This window comes from Lethenteron reissneri, chromosome 27, assembly GCF_015708825.2.
Source record: "Lethenteron reissneri isolate LAM-NWPU_2019-01 chromosome 27, ASM1570882v1, whole genome shotgun sequence".
Classification (NCBI taxonomy): Eukaryota; Metazoa; Chordata; class Hyperoartia; order Petromyzontiformes; family Petromyzontidae; genus Lethenteron; species Lethenteron reissneri.
This window is the reverse complement of record NC_083805.1, coordinates 13,539,522-13,555,464: the sequence shown is the minus strand read 5'-3', so window position 1 is coordinate 13,555,464 and position 15,943 is coordinate 13,539,522. Positions and strand designations below refer to the sequence as shown.

At 53.9% G+C, this 15,943-nt stretch overlaps 1 protein-coding gene across 4 annotated transcripts in view; it reads left to right on the top strand.

Annotated features, from left to right (window-relative positions):
- LOC133348565 (polyamine-transporting ATPase 13A3-like) overlaps positions 1-15,943 on the top strand; it is a 91,031-nt gene that overhangs the window by 50,419 nt on the left and 24,669 nt on the right. For 3 of the 4 annotated variants that reach the window (XM_061561452.1, XM_061561451.1, XM_061561449.1), the window contains exons 12-25: positions 993-1,150; positions 2,445-2,633; positions 3,016-3,077; positions 4,012-4,162; positions 4,672-4,821; positions 6,778-6,795; positions 7,485-7,638; positions 8,039-8,159; positions 9,654-9,778; positions 10,293-10,453; positions 11,911-12,012; positions 13,044-13,123; positions 14,234-14,276; positions 15,538-15,647. In XM_061561452.1, coding sequence (XP_061417436.1) covers positions 993-1,150; positions 2,445-2,633; positions 3,016-3,077; positions 4,012-4,162; positions 4,672-4,821; positions 6,778-6,795; positions 7,485-7,638; positions 8,039-8,159; positions 9,654-9,778; positions 10,293-10,453; positions 11,911-12,012; positions 13,044-13,123; positions 14,234-14,276; positions 15,538-15,647 — 1,624 coding nt within the window. The remainder of the gene's footprint in view (positions 1-992; positions 1,151-2,444; positions 2,634-3,015; positions 3,078-4,011; positions 4,163-4,671; positions 4,822-6,777; positions 6,796-7,484; positions 7,639-8,038; positions 8,160-9,653; positions 9,779-10,292; positions 10,454-11,910; positions 12,013-13,043; positions 13,124-14,233; positions 14,277-15,537; positions 15,648-15,943) is intronic. The other variant, XM_061561450.1, reaches the window with a different exon arrangement.

Below are 15,943 nucleotides of genomic sequence, written 5' to 3'. Positions count from 1 at the left end.
TCGCTGCAGCATGTAAACATCAGCACTGGGGAGACCAAAGCAGTTTAGTCTGGTGATGGCCATTCCTCCCTCTCATGCCCAATGCCAGCCTTCATAGGTGCTCACTCACAGCACATGCCTGAACAGTGTAGGTTACGCGAGGATCTTTATCTTTTGCGTGTACGTATTTGCGTGTTAATGCTCTTCTTTAAGCGCGTGCGTCTACGTACACACTTGCACGCTTGTGTGGGCCTTTCCTGGACTTGCCAGTACGTCTTAGACACGTTTCATGGCGAGAGAGAAGTGCACCTCGTCTGACACAAGAGCTGTCGCGATGTCACCACCACCTCGTGTGTTAATGCTGTTTTGTGTGCACATGTGACTACATAGGTGAGTGTGCCCGCATATGCATGTGTACAGGTGGGGAGCAGAAGTGTAGTGGTTAGCACTGGGGAGACAAAGGCAACAACAGGGCAGAGGTCGCAATCGGGTATCCGATACCCGTACCCTACCCGATACCCGGCTACCCGTACCTGGCCGGGTACGGGTACGGGTACCCGTTTGCGACCCTGGTGTGGCCGGGTACGGGTACGGGTAGGCCGTGAGTCACTGATGAGTAACCGTTTGTCACTCATTTCAAGTTCCTAGAATCAACCCACCCGCGCCTGCAACATGGCTTCATCCCAGAGGTCGCAATCGGGTACCCGTACCCTACACGATACCCGGCCGGGTACGGGTATCGGGTAGGGTACGGGTACCCGATTGCGACCCTGGTGCGGCCGGGTACGGGTACCCGTTTGCGACCCTGGTGCGGCCGGGTACGGGTACCTGTTTGCGACCCTGGTGCGGCCGGGTACGGGTAAGGAATCAAAACCCGTTTGCGACCTCTGCAACAGGGGCTTGGTGCTGTCAACCCCACCTCCTGCGGCCGTGCCGGCCTTAATAGGTGCTCGCTAGCAGCACTGTCCCCGACGGTGTGTTAAAGGGGGGGGATCTGTGTACCACGTGTGCAGGGTTCGGCACGGCCAAGGGGCAGCTGGTGCGCTCCATCCTCTACCCGAAGCCGACCAACGTGCGCCTCTACCGCGACGCATTCCGCTTCCTGCTCTTCCTGGTCGCCGTGGCGCTCGTCGGCTTCATCTACACGGTCATCTCCTCCACGCTCAAGGGGGTACGGCTCGCACGCACGCACGCACAGGTCCCACGCGCACACAGCTGTTAGCGAGCACCTATGAAGGCCAGCAAGGTATGTACGTATGTGGCCAACCGTGCGGGGAAAGGATAACAAGCTGAACGTAAAAAGCACTTCTAAAGAAATGAAGGGGTGGATGGCCAGCACCACGCCCGACCGCCTATGTATCCACAGTGCTGATGTTTACACACCACACTAGCCACTCATTTGAGGCCGAGTCGACCTCGGGGAAGCCCAGGACCAGTTTAGATATTCGTCAGCAATGTTTGGTTCGGATAATTTCCACTGGCGTGGGCCGTGAGCGCGAATTGAACTCCGGGTTTATAGCACAGCGCGCTAGTCCACTGCACTACCGCTCCCCACAATCAACACACAAAGATGCCCCATATAGCCTTAACAGACTGTAGGGGCAAGTGCTGTTAGCGAGCACCTATGAAGGCCGGAATGGTACACGAGGGGGTGGGTGGCCAGCACCACGTCCGACCGCCTTTGTCTCCCTAGTCGCAATGTTTACACACCGCACCAGGTACTCATTTGAGGCTGAGTCGACCTAGGGGAGGCCCGGGACCGGTTCAGATAATCTTCACTGGTGTTGGCCGTGAGCGATAATCGAACTCGTGTCGCCGCGTTCATAGCGCAGCGCGCAAACCGCTACCACTACCGCTCCCCAACACACAGACATCAACACCCCAACACACCACAGCTTGCGTGCAAAAATCTTCTACACACAACTCACACGTAGAGCACGCTTGTACACACATCTCTCACAGCGCACAAGAGGCTCACCATCTTATCACTCGAATGTCCTCGCTCTGCTATGTGTCCTCTGCGAGCTTGTAGGCTTCTTTGCCCAGTGTTTAGCTTGTTTCCAACTCGGGTACCATCTGTGCACGTTTCTCTACACGTTTCATGAGCACCCCTTCCGCTATACGTGTCCTCACGCCTTCCCTTGTGTCTCCCCGTGTGTCCCTGCACGTCCACGTGGCTTCTCGTGCATTTCCTTCACTCCCCGTGTCAACCGTTGCGACCCTGTTTCTTTCTCCTGAATCCCCATTTGTTTTACCTCGTGTCTCGTTATGTCTCCCCTGTACGTCGCTGTGTCTCCCGGTGTCTCTCCGTGTCTCCCCATGTGTTTCCTTATCTCCCCGTGTCTCCCGTTGTATCCCTGTGACCGCCCCCCCCCCCCCCCCCTCGTCATGCATTGCCACGTCTCACCTTGTGTCCCCATGCGCCCCCCGTGTGTCCATGCCCTCCTGGCGTCACGCACCCACAGGAGAAGGCGTCGAAGATTGTGGTGGAGGCGCTGGACATCATCACCATCACGGTGCCGCCGGCGCTGCCTGCCGCGCTCACGGCGGGCGTGGTTTACGCGCAGCAGCGGCTGAAGCGGGCGGGGATCTTCTGCCTGAGCCCCAACCTCATCCAGGTGTCGGGGCACACGCACCTCGTCTGCTTCGACAAGGTGGGAGAGGGTGGGGGGTCCTGCGCGGGCAGGACCATCGTGATTCGCACTCAATTGCCCGCTTGCTTTGCTGCTCGATCGATTGCCCACTCACTCACCACTCATTTACTCGCTCGCTCACATGCTCACACACTCATTCGCTTGCACGATCACTCACTCACAGACTCGCTCGCTCACACGCTCCCCCACTCACCCACTCGCTCACACGTTCACTCGCTGGTACGCTTACTCACAGACGCTCTCACTCGTTCTCACTCGCTCATTTGGTCGCACACTCATTTGCTCACCCACTCACATGCTCACTCACTCGCTCGCGTGTTCACTCCCTGCATCCGTGTGTGTTTGTGCCCACGTGCGGCCGTGTTCCCTGCGTGCTTAACAGACGGGAACCCTGACGGAGGATGGCTTGGATCTGTGGGGCGTCATCCCGGTGGAAAACAATGTGTACGTGTGACCGCACGCACAATGCTGACACACACGTGCCAATACTATCACAGCAACAATAGGTGAGACTAGGTTCTCTTACGAGTATGGTGACGTCTGGTCGAATAACCCTCACGACCTTCACCGCTTGGGGAAGAGGCCCTTGTCCAGCAGTGGATTGACAAACGGGCAGCACGCGCACACGTGCTCCGACACAGTGTGTGCGCGTGTGTGTACGTAAATATAGAAGTGTGTAAATATGATGTATAATTGTATATATAAATGCGTCTGTGCATTTGTACGTGTGCGCGTGCTTTTGTGTGTGATTCGGTTAGTGCACGCGCGCATACGTGTGCGTGTGATTAACTGTGTATGTATGTGTTGGTATGGTGTAGTGGTTCTTGCATTGAATTACAAACTTGGCGACCTTTGTTCCTTTCCCGGCCACAGCTGACGTCGCTGGCAATTGACATCGATTGATATTTGAACCGGTCCTGGGCTTCCCCTTGGGTCAACTCGGCCCTAAATGAGTACCTGGTGCGGTGTTTCATCATTGGCACTGGGGCAGATAAAGGTTGCCGGGCGTGAACGTGGCCACACCACCCCGTCGTGTGCCCTGCACCAGCCTTCATAGGCGCTCGCTATCAGCACTTGCCCCCACAGTCCGTTAAGGCTACACGGGGGATCGTTGTGTACGTCAATGTGTGTGCAGCTCTCTCTCTCGGGGAGCGGTAGTGTCGTGGTTAGCGCGCTGCGCTGCCAACACAGCGACTCGAGTTCAATTCCCGCTCACGGCCAACACCAGTATCCATATCACCACTAGGGAGACAAATCCGGTCGGGCGTGGTGCTGGCCACCCACCCCCTCGTGTACCGTTCCGGCCTTCATAGGTGCCCCTAACAGCACTTGCTCCAATAGTCTGTTAAAGGCTATCCTGGGATCTTTGTCTTTGCAGCTTCTCTCCCGTGTGCACCGAGGTGTCGCACCCCGAGCTGGTGCACACGCCGCTGCTGGCCGCCATGGCCACCTGCCACTCGCTCACCCGCATCGAGGGGCAGCTCACCGGGGACCCACTCGACCTCAACATGTTCAACGCCACGGGATGGGTGCGTGTGTGGCACATGTGTGTGGTGTGCACGCTTGCGCAGCATTTGGTGTGCGCGCGTGCGCAGCATGTGGTGTGTGTGTGTGTGTGCGTGAGTGAGTGGTGCGCGCATGCACAGCATGTGGTGTGTGTGCGTGCGTGAGTGGTGCGCGCATGCACAGCATGTGGTGTGTGTGGTGCGCGAGTGGTGCGCGCATGCACAGTGTGTGCGCTCACGAGTAGTGCTCGGTCGAGACGGTGGTGAGGCTTCGTGAGGAGAGGGGGTGGTGAAGAGATATGTGGTGGTGAGATGGTGTGTGGCGTTGAGGCGGGTGGTTAGGAGGTCGGTAGTGAGATGAGTGCTGAGCGAGGTGGGTGATTAGTGCAGTGTGTGGTGAGAATGTAGATATTGTTAAAGTGTATGGTGGTGATGAGGTGGTGGTAAGTTTGAGGAGGAACTGGTGAGGATGAGGTGTTTGGCGAGGTGAGGACGTGGTGAGTGGATAGTGAGGATGTCCTTGTTCCCTGTAGGTGCTGGAGGAGGCCACCTCGGATGAGAACGCCAAGTTTGACACCATCATGCCCACCGTGGTGCGGCCGGCCTGCAACCCCAACGTTGCCACCAATCAGAAAGCGGTGTGTGACGCCGACTCGGCCAATCCCAACTCGGATCCTGACGTGGTGAGTAGCGTTTCACTGCGCATGGGAATGAAGGCCGAACGAGTCACGCGGGATTCATAACGACAGTAAAGGCATTTGCAGCCATTCGTATTGGTTATCACAGAGCCACCACCACGGCCGCCCAGCTTTGGGTAGTTGCACTCGCGAGACAACCACGCAAGACAAAATCTCACTACCGCCGTATAGTTACGTGGAAGATAATTGTTTCTAGTTTGAGAACGTTTGGTTTATATATGGAACTAGCGGGAAGTACCCGGCGTTGCCCGGGTCTTAAAAATATTTGAAAACTACTCTGAAATCTCTAACAGCAATGCGTACTGACTGTGGTGGTACCTGATATGATTACAGAAGTGCATACTGTGGTACCTGCTTTCACTGCAGCAGTGCATACTGTGGTGGTACCTGCTATGATTACAGCAGTGCATACTGACTGTGGTGGTACCTGCTATAGCAGTATTTATCGACTGTATAGCACAAAGTACTCACCTAACAGAGTGGCGTGGTGAGGCCTAGTCCCGTGCAGAGCCTCCGGCCTCACCTAGATTGTACAGCCAGCCGAGGTGCGTGAGTTGGTATGGGAAGAGCACAGAAATAGCACTAAATCGCTAATTAAACTAATTAAAAGTTGGCGGATGTGAAAAAGGAACAGCGCTTGCTCACCGCAGGGCTTACGGCGTGGTACCTGGCTATTTTATTTTTACATGAACCCCACCGTTGGAGAGCCAAGCGCGCGGCCACACACAAACCCACATACAAACCCACACACAAACCCACACAAAAACCAACACACAAATTCTGACTTTTATATATATAGAAGAGAAGATAGATTAGCCTATGCTTTGACACACATGAAACTGAATGCACCATTGCAGTCCCAGCGTGGATGAACAGTCCGTTTGTCAGGGCACGTGCGACCCCGCGGTATTTTATGAGCATTTCTACCTCATCAAGAAATGTGGACAAATTAATTCCATCTTAATTACAGTCCCAAGTGGTTTGTCCAGGTCCTCTGGCTTTTCCCCTCTAGATTTAGAAATATGCGTTTAAGGTATTTGACTGCTATAAATTTCCACATGATGTGCCACTTCGTTGAGCTTCTGAAAAAGAGCTATACAGCTCAGTGGGCCTTACCTGGTAAAATTAAATTTAAAAAAATAGTTGATTGGTTCAGTTAATGGTTGTGAAACTCCCTTCCCGTGGGCTTCGAGGAGGTGCCATACCGTGGCCCTTCAGGTGAAGGCGAATCAGCAATTGTTGACTCCACCTGTCGCATCTGTATGGAATCGAGTGTTTCCCCCTCGCAAGTTTGGGTTTTCTCTGGGTAATCCTCTCACAGGGAAAAAAAAAACGCTCGTCGATTGCCTGACGGCCATGCAGGTCACACGGATTGTATCGTGTTCTCAGTTTCGCATGAGTGATGGTGCTCCATAAACACATTCGCAACACCATTCACTCATTTTGTGCTTCGTTTGTCTCGTCTCGGATGGGTTTTTTGTTCGTACGTTCGCTGTTGTTTGTTCCGCTCGCCTCACGTGGTGGCCATTTGCAGATAATTTTCACCGAATGGTAAACGATCGATTCCTCGTGCAAAGCGAGGGAACGAGGGCAATGGGCGATGCGAGATGTTAACTACATCGCCTGGTGTACAGGAGGTCGTGGGTTCGGTCCCACACCTGACGCCTGCTGTATATTTGGAATTTGCGTGTTCTCCCCGTAGTCGAGTGGATTTTTCTCCGCGTCTGCCGGTTTTTCCCTCCACATTTAGAATCAACACACCACGCGTTTAGAGCATTTGGCTGCTATACATGATCAGCCACTTTGTTGAGCTATAATTTGAGGCCAGGTCCCTTTAAAAAAAAAAATAGCAGCGTTGTAATAGCTCAGTGGGCCTTACATGGTCAAATAAAACGTTCAGTTTAGTTTAATGGTAACGCTTCCTTGTCGTTGTGTTTTTAGGAAATGTACGAGATCTCGGTGAGTGACGTATGCGGCGTTGTCTCCGGGCGCCGTGGCGTCCTTCCTACTCCCCCACTCGCAAAATTAATTCCGCGAGCCCCCCCCCGCCCCTTCTTGCTGCCTCACGATTCACCTTTTCCCTGTGCAAATCACTTGCCCCACCAGTGCGCTAAAGGATGTGTGGGGGATCTTTGTTCTTATTTGTGTGGGTCTATGTGTGTTGATCTGTGTTGACAGGTATTCTGTGTGTGAGAGATCTGAATGGTGTGCGTGTGTGCAGATTGTCTATGAGATCAGTGTCTGTGTGTGCATGTGTGTGCGTCGGTTTGTGCGTGTGTGTGTGAGTAGTGGCATTAAGATTATATGTGTGTGTGTGCGTATCTATGCGTGTGAGTAGAGCGACTATGAGATAGCTTTGTGTGAGTGCGTGTCTGTACGTGTGTGCGAGGAAAACAGGTATGAGATCGTTGTGGTTGTGTGCCTTACTGTGTATGTGTGCGTGTTTATGTGAGTGGCTATGAGATTGGTGTGTGTGCGTGTCTGTGTGTGTGTGTGTGCGCATATCTGTGTGAGTGGCTATAAGATCAGTGTGTGTGTGCGTGCGTGTCTGTGCGAGTGGCTTTGAGATCGGTGTGTGTGTGTGTGTCTGTGCGAGTGGCTTTGAGATCTGTGTGTGTGTGCGTGTCTGTGTGTGCGTGGGCGAGTAGAGTGGCTATGAGATCGGCGTCGTGCGCGAGTTCCCGTTCTCGTCGGAGCTGCAGCGCATGAGCGTGGTGACGCGCACGCTGAGCGCCCGCTGCATGCACGCGTACACCAAGGGCGCGCCCGAGACCATCATGCGGCTCTGCGTTCCAGCCAGCGGTAGCGCACGCACACGCACCTATATGCACAGGACAAACACGTACAAAGACAAAAATCCCTCGCATTCGCCTGAACAGGCATTTGGGGCAAGTGTTGTTAGCGAGCACCTATGAAGGCCGGCATGGCACACGAGGGGGTGGGTGGCCAGTGTCTCGCCCGGCTGCGTTTGTCTCCCTAATGGCAATGTTTTCACAATACATCAGGTACTCATTTGAGGCTGAGCCGACCTAGGGGAGGCCCAGGACCGGTTTAGATAATCGTCAGCAACGTTTGAACCTTGATTGGTGAATCTTACTTGGGTCGCCGGGTACGTAGCACAGTGCGCTGACCGCTGCACCGCCGCTCTCTCCCTCCCCGGATGCCGTCTCGGTGACTCCGCTCTTCCCGTGCGTCTCCCCAGTCCCCAAGGACTTTGCCGAGGTTCTGGAGCAGCACACGCGGAAGGGATACCGCGTGATCGCGCTCGCTCACCGGGCCCTGCCGCACAAGCTCAACTGGCACCGGGTGCAGCAGGCGAGCCGGTAACGCAGCCCGTGACAACGTCGCCGTCATCGTCAACATCGGCATCATTGTCAACATCGATAACGTCGCTATCATCGTCAACGTTCCCATCATCATAATCGTCGACATCGTCATCGTCGTCAATATTGCCATCGTCGTCATCTTCGCCATCGTCGTCATCTTCGCCATCGTCGTCATCTTCGGCATCATCATCAAAATCGACATCGTCAACGTCGGCATCATCGTCAACGTCGCCATCAACGTCGCCATCAACGTCGCCATCATCGCCATCATCGTCAAAATCGACATCATTGGCATCATCGTCAATATCGGCGGTCCTGGGCCTCTCCTACGTCAACTCAGTTTTAAACGAGTACCAAGTGCGGTGTGTAAACATCGCCACTGGGGAGACAAAGGCGTGATGTTGGCCACATATGGCCTTGTCTGCTGTGTTGGTCTTCAGCGTTGTTCGTGTGTGTGTGTGTGTGTGTATGTGTGTGTGTATGTGTGTGTGTATGTGTGTTGTGGGAAGCGATAGTGTAGCGGTTAGCGCGCTGCGCTATGAACCTGGCGACCCGGGTTCGATTCCCGCTCACGGCTAACACCAGTGACGATTATCTGAACCGGTCCTGGGCCTCCCCTAGGTCGACTCAGCCTTAAATGAGTACCTGGTGCGGTGTGTAAACATCGCCACTGGGGAGACAAAGGCGGTCGGGCGTGGTGCTGGCCACTCACCCCCTTGTGTACCGTTCCGGCCTTCATAGGTGCTCGCTAACAGCACTTGCCCCTACAGTCTGTTAAGGCTATACGGGGGATCTTTATCTTTGTCTTTGTATGTGTGTGTGTGTAGCAGGGACGTGCTGTCAGGGGAAGCAGGGGAGGCCAGAGCCTCACCTGTCATACTCCAATGAAAATAGCTGTTACTAAAAGTAAAAAAATTAATGATAAAATAAAATAAATATTAAGGTTTTTCAAATGATATGTGTTATAAAAGTCATTTCTGTACGATTCCAATCATTTTTATAGTCAAAATCGCCAAATTTGCGGAGCTCCGCTGCAAATACAGGAAGAGACGAGAGGTGAGGCAGCGACGAGCTCAGCCTCCCCTCTGATTGCGCAACCCCTCAGTAACTGGATGGAGCGCGGGCAATAAGCGCGTGCCTGTTACTATCTCAGTATGTCACCAATGTAATGTTTGTAGACCCCTTCATTTCATGTCCTCGCCTTCCATACTCCAGGTAACTTATTTCACGTATGCGTATAAAGATATTTAGGCTCGCTGGTCTCGTCATGAAACTGCAATGAAAAGCACCAGTGGAGGCAGCCATCACATCTGGCTCACTGAGGGGAGCGTGTCTAACACGCCCCCCTCAGTGAGGACACGCCCCCTCCGTGAGGCCACGCCCCCCTCAGTGTGTGAATCTGGCTCTGACACAAGCCAGTGCCTCCCCAGCCATTGGCCTCACCGCACATCACTGATGTGTATGTATTTGTGTGTTCGTGCCTGTACGTAGTGACACGATAGAGAGCGGGCTGCAGATGCTGGGTCTCATCGTAATGCAGAACAAACTGAAGCCCGAGACGGAGCCCGTGCTGCAGCAGCTGAAGGAGGCGCGGATCCGAACCGTCATGGTCACGGGTAACTGAGCGGCACATGGGGACGAACGCAGGGGGGGCGTGTGCACACACGCACACACGCAGGAGCGCGCTAACCACGACACTAACGCTCCACAAGAGAGGAGCTGCACGCGCACATATATAGACAATCCCCCGTATAGCCTTTACAGACTGTTGGGGCAAGTGCTTTTAGCGAGCACCTATGAAGGCCGGGAGAGTACATGAGGGGTTTGTGGCCAGCACCACGCCCCGCCGCCTTTGTCTCTCTAATGGCGATGTTTACACACCTCACCAAGTACTCATTTGAGGCTGAGTCGACCTAGGAGATGCCTAAAACCGGTTCAGATGATCGTCACGGATGTTGGCCGTGAGCGGGAATCGAACTCGGGCTGCCGGGTTCATAGCGCAGCACGCTAACCGCGACGCCACCGCTCCTCACAAACACAAAACCACATACACACATGCACATACACACACAGTTGCACGCACCCATGCCCAAACAGCCCCGCTGCATTTTCCCGTCAATGTATTCACAGGCGACAACCTCCTAACGGCCATGTCAGTCGCACGGGATTGTGGGATGGTGCACGCCAGCGATGAGATCATCGTCACCGAGGCGACGCCTCCTGGAAACGGTCTCCCGGCAACCATCACGTGGCACCCGGAGCGGCCAATCGGCAACGAGCAGCCGCAACAGGTGGGCGTGGCCATGGTGCCAGAAATGGTGTCCGGCCACACGTGGCAACGTCAACCCCCCCCAACTGCAAAAATCTGGCAGCGCTTTCCTGGGTGAACGAGCGTAACGGTAGGAATACAATGATGGGAGCGGCACTGATTGAGGTAACGTTGGCGGTAGCCTGGGGTGTTGGTTTGGGCTGTCATAGATATTTGTGCACGTAGATCAATGGGCGTGTGTCGGCCTCAACAGGTGTGGAAATGCATGGTGGTGGCCATATTCCGACCACCACCGTGCATTTCCACACGTTGGCGCTTACTAACAGCGCCATCGCACCGCAGGTCACGACACTTCACCTCTCTGCTTCTTCCTTTGCACTGCTCCAATTTAGAATTCCCTCATATTCGTCTCTTTTCCCAATAACCTTGCTCAATTCAAGAAACGTGTCGACACTTACGACTTTGATAGTGTAATAAAAGGACTCAGACACTTCTTGCTGACTCCGTGTCCTTTATTTGGGGTTCGCGTTCTCCGTCCCACACGGCACTCCTCCTGAGACTCTCTCCCTGGCAGCCCCACATCTGCCTTCGCTCCCGTAGCCTTCCACGCTCCTGCAGCTCCGCTGCAGGCTCTTGGTACAGCCCTCTGGCTGCTCCCCCAGCAGCTCCATCTCTGCTCCCTGTTCCTCCGTGCGTGGCGATCTCGCCACCTCCCAATGTCAGCCCTTCGTGGCCTCTGTGGCTATCTCGCCATTTCCTACCTCAGCCCTTCGTGGCCTCTGTGGCTATCTCGCCACTTCCTACCTCAATCCTCCACTCTCTCTTCCACCCCGCTGGCTGGCGCCGTCATGAGCCCCTCAGCCACCAGGCTGAGGCACGGCGACCACCCAACGTGTTCACCACCCTTCACTCCCCCGACTGACCCAGATAGCTTCCTGTCTCCCCGCTATAACTTCTCCCCCACGTCACCCTGACTCCTCCCTCTTGGATCGTCATATCCGCCCCGCCCATTTACGCCCGCATTACAATAGTGCTGTTTGTTGGCCGTTTGGTGGTTTGGGCCTTTGGGCCTGTGCTCAGCAAGTTTGTGGGAAAAAACAAACCTGGCCCAACAGTCTCTGAGCCCAGATGGGAAGGTCTTCTTCTCATTGCGTGAGCACGTACAGTTGTGATTGTGCGTGCATGCGTGAGTCTGTGATCGTGAATTTTGGGCGTACCAGTTATATTCCCGCCAATACCAGTGACGATTATCTGAACTGGTTCGGTGCCTCCCCTAGGTCAACTCGCCCTCGAATGAGTACCTGGTGCGGTGTGTAAACATCGCCACTCGGGAGACAAAGGCAGCCGGGCATGGTGCTGACCACACACCCCCTCGTGTGCCATGCCCTCACGTGCTGGCCTTCATAGATGCTAGCAGCACTTTCCCTAACAGTCGGGTAAAGGCTATATGGGGGATCTTTGTCTTTGTTTGTTCCACAGGGCTGCGTGGTGAACATGTCCTCCAATCATGAATTCCACTTTGCGATGAGCGGAAAGTCGTTTGCCATCATCTTTGACCACTTTCCGGACCTCCTGCCCAAGGTGCTTAGCACACTCTTACACCATCCCGCCCCACGCTCACGCCATTCTAGACCACGCCATACTGCTCCACACTACACCACACCAAACTCCACCACACACCATGCCACACCGCACCATATATAACACCGCACCAAACCTCACCACGCCACGTCATACTGCAACTGTTGTACATGATACACCCCACAGCATTGTGTCACAATCACCCCACACCACTCCAGCATACGACAACAAACCAAACCGCATCGCACTGCACCATCCATCGTTCTTCACCACCCCCGCACTCGGCACACTGTACCACGCGTCGTTGGGCAGCACGATGGCACAGTGGTGACTCGTGTCTCGTGGCAAGAACGACCTGGGTTCGATTCTGACTCGGGGAAGTTGCTATGTTCAGCCCCTGTTCAGCGTGGGTTTTCTCCGGGGTTCTCCAGGTTATCCTCCCATAGCTAAAAAAAAGGGCAATGTAATTGGTATTGGTCAAACAACCTGATGCCAGGCCCCTCCTGAGAGTCTTGGACTCGGTGTGGTTTTTATAGGTAGATCAGTAATTATTTTTATCTTAAAACTTCACCCGCCACGTCACGGTGCGCCATACCGCACACTGCATCACACCGAACACCGTGTCGCATCACGCCATGTGCCATGTCGTCACACTACACACCATGTCGTACCATCTCGCACACCTAAGTGTGGGTCGCGTTTTGTTGACTGCGTGTGATGTATCTGTGTTCCGTCTTGTGAGGAGCGGCGACGTGATTAGTGCACTGTGCTACGAACCCAGCGACTCGAGTTCAATTCCCACTTAGTGACTAATTTGTGAACCGATCCTGGGCCCCGTTTATGTCGATTTGGCCTTAAATTTGTACTGGTGCAGTGTGTCAACATCAGCATTGGGAAGACAAAGACGGCCGGGCCTGGTGTTGGCCACCCACCCCCTTTTGTGCCGTGCCGGTCTTCATACGTGTTTGCTTACATCACTTGCCCCAACAGTGTTTAAGGTTATTCGGGGGGTCTGTCTGTCTCGTGAGCAGATTGTGCTGCGTGGAACCATTTTTGCCCGGATGTCTCCAGACCAGAAAACACAGCTGATTGAAGTTCTACAGGGCATGGAGTAAGACATTGTGTGTGTGCACGTGCATGCCTGTGTGTGCGTGTATGCAAGTGTATGGAGCGGTAGTGTAGTTGTTGGCACGCTGAGCTACGTCCGAAAACTGTGCACGTAAAAAGTTGTGCAGCGTTGTACGATGCAAGTTTTCGTGAACGATGCTGTATTCAAGAGCACCTTCAATTACATTAACCCAGCCCGCTTCGTGTGTGTTTGTGGAAGGATACATGTGTTGCGTGTATATGTATGGATGTGTGTGTGTATATGTGTAGAGACGTAAATAGCGTCTCTACGGCGTATATGCCGACTACAACTACAATCGATAAAGGAGTGTGCACGTACATCTCGTGGGAGCCGACAGAGACGTGGCGGAGAAGCAGGCCCTCCAGCGCAGGGTCCCGTCGCAGAGAGAGAGAGGGGGGACGTGCCAACTCAGGGGAGTGAAGGGGGCCCGGAAACGGGGGCCCGGAGGACATGTGACGCTGGCTCCAGTCCCGTCTCGAGAGACCGAGGAAGGAGCTTGGCCGGAGGCGGAAGCGAGGCCACGCTCGAGGGGGTTAAGAGGGACTGGTGGAAAGAGCAAACCGTGTGGCTTTGCTTCGGGGGTCTTGGAGCGTCGGTCGTTGGGGACTCAGTTTACAGAGACCCCTTTGGGGGTCTTGAGTAACCCCGAGTATTGTTAACCCATAGCCCTGTTCGGTTGTGAATACATCATGGTGCCTCCAGAGTTCTGTGTGTGCCTCGTGAGACACACACTACATATGCATGTGTGTGTGTGTGTGGGAAGCGGTGGCATAGTGATTAGCGCAACTCTGAATATCGCATTCCTTGATTTGATTCCCGGCCAATGTTAACATCACCGGTGACTTGTAACTAAACCCTCCCCGAGGTCACCCGAGCCTTAAATGAGTACCTGGTGCGGTGTTTAAACATCAGCACTGAGGAGAAAGAAGTGGGCGGGCATGGTGCTGGCCACACGGCCGCCTTGTGCACCACTCTGCCCTTAATAGGCGCTCACAAACACCACTTGCCCCAACAGTCTGTTGAAAGCTCTGTGGGTTGTGTCTCTCGTCTCATCCTGTACAAGTGCTGACGTGGCCGTCTGCTGTTTCACAGCTACTGCGTGGGGATGTGCGGTGACGGAGCGAACGACTGTGGGGTGAGTTGCCGCACATGTGCATATACATACTGCATGTGTACACACACACACGTACTGAGCGAGTACTCACACACACAGCATGTACTCTGACACGCACACACACACACACACGTATGTAATCATGCACATCTGGCCTGAGCGGCTCGCAAGCAGAAGCTTTGCAAGTTCAAATCACGGTTGGGAGTTGACACGGCTCATCATCCCTCCTGGGGTCGATAAAATTAGTACCACCTTGTGGGGATGTCGGAATGCGGGGAGACATTATAAGAACGGACGTACGAGGGTTCCTGCAGAGTTGAGACGTTGGGGGAAAGAGTGAGAGCTCAGGGTCAGGGACTACTCTGGGATTTCTCAAGCTCTTGCCAGCGTGATGTCGGAGTTTTGGTGATACTATTAGAAACTAAAACTACTTTTAGTTTTACCAGGTGAAGCCCAACGAGCTATCCACCTCTTTTCTTTTATAGAAGCGACCCGACCACATATGATCACTCAACGAAATGGCTTATCATCATGTGGAAATGTATCGCAGCCAACTACTCTAAATGCACGTTGATTCTAAATGTGGAGGGAATAACCAGACCACCCGGAGAAAAACCAACGCGACCACGGGAAGAATGTACAAACTCCAAATATAAAGCAGGCGTCAGGGTTGGGATCGAACCCACAACCTCTTGTACACCAGGCGGGGTAGTTAACGTCTCGCCACCGCAGCGCCAAGTAACAAGACATTGTGTTGAAAATCCACAAGACTTCTATATGAATCCTAGATTACTGCAATAGACTAACCCTTAAAAAAACATTGATTAATGCAGATAATTTTATTTAAAAAACCTGCATTAAACTGCTAATTAAGCATAAAACAATTGTGACCAAACGACTTGGAATCAAACAGTGGTTTGGTAGTGCAGTTGCGGATGGTGTTGTGTATGTAGTGTTATTGGTGGTACTGCTTTTAATAGACTTTTGTGGCAGGTGCTGTGAGCTGGCCTGCCACACGAGGCAGCGGCGTGGGCCAGCCCCACGCCCCTTGCCTTTGTCTCTGCAGTCCGAATGTATTCGCATCGTACCGGATACTCATTTTAAGGCTCAGTTGACATAAGGGAGGGTCAAAGTCGCTCACCAATGATGTTGGCAGTGGCCGGGAATGGAACCAAAGTTGCTCGGTTCGTTGCGCGCTCACCACCGCGCCCACCACTCCCCACAACTCGCACAGGACCACCACGGGGTAAGTGTCGTGCTGGCGGCGGCGGTTGTGTTGCAGGCGCTGAAGCGAGCCCATGCCGGGATCTCGCTCTCCGAGCTTGAGGCGTCCGTCGCTTCCCCGTTCACCTCCAAAACGCCCAACATCTCCTGCGTCCCCACGCTCATACGGTAACATACACAGACGACACACGGCACCACTCGTGATGCACACACAATACGCACGTCACTCGGATACACTCACACAAACGGCTTACGTATAGCACACAGATACACGGTGTACCCTGCGGTACACGCGACACACACTCCCGTAACACGTGACATAGGGTTCACGTGGGACATGGGACACAGGGGATACAGAGGATGGACAGGCCACGAGAGATAGAGATGCATGCAGCACACAGACATGCACACGTGGTCAAGTGGGACTTTCATTGTTTCTGCACTTTGCTTCGAACCGGCGACCC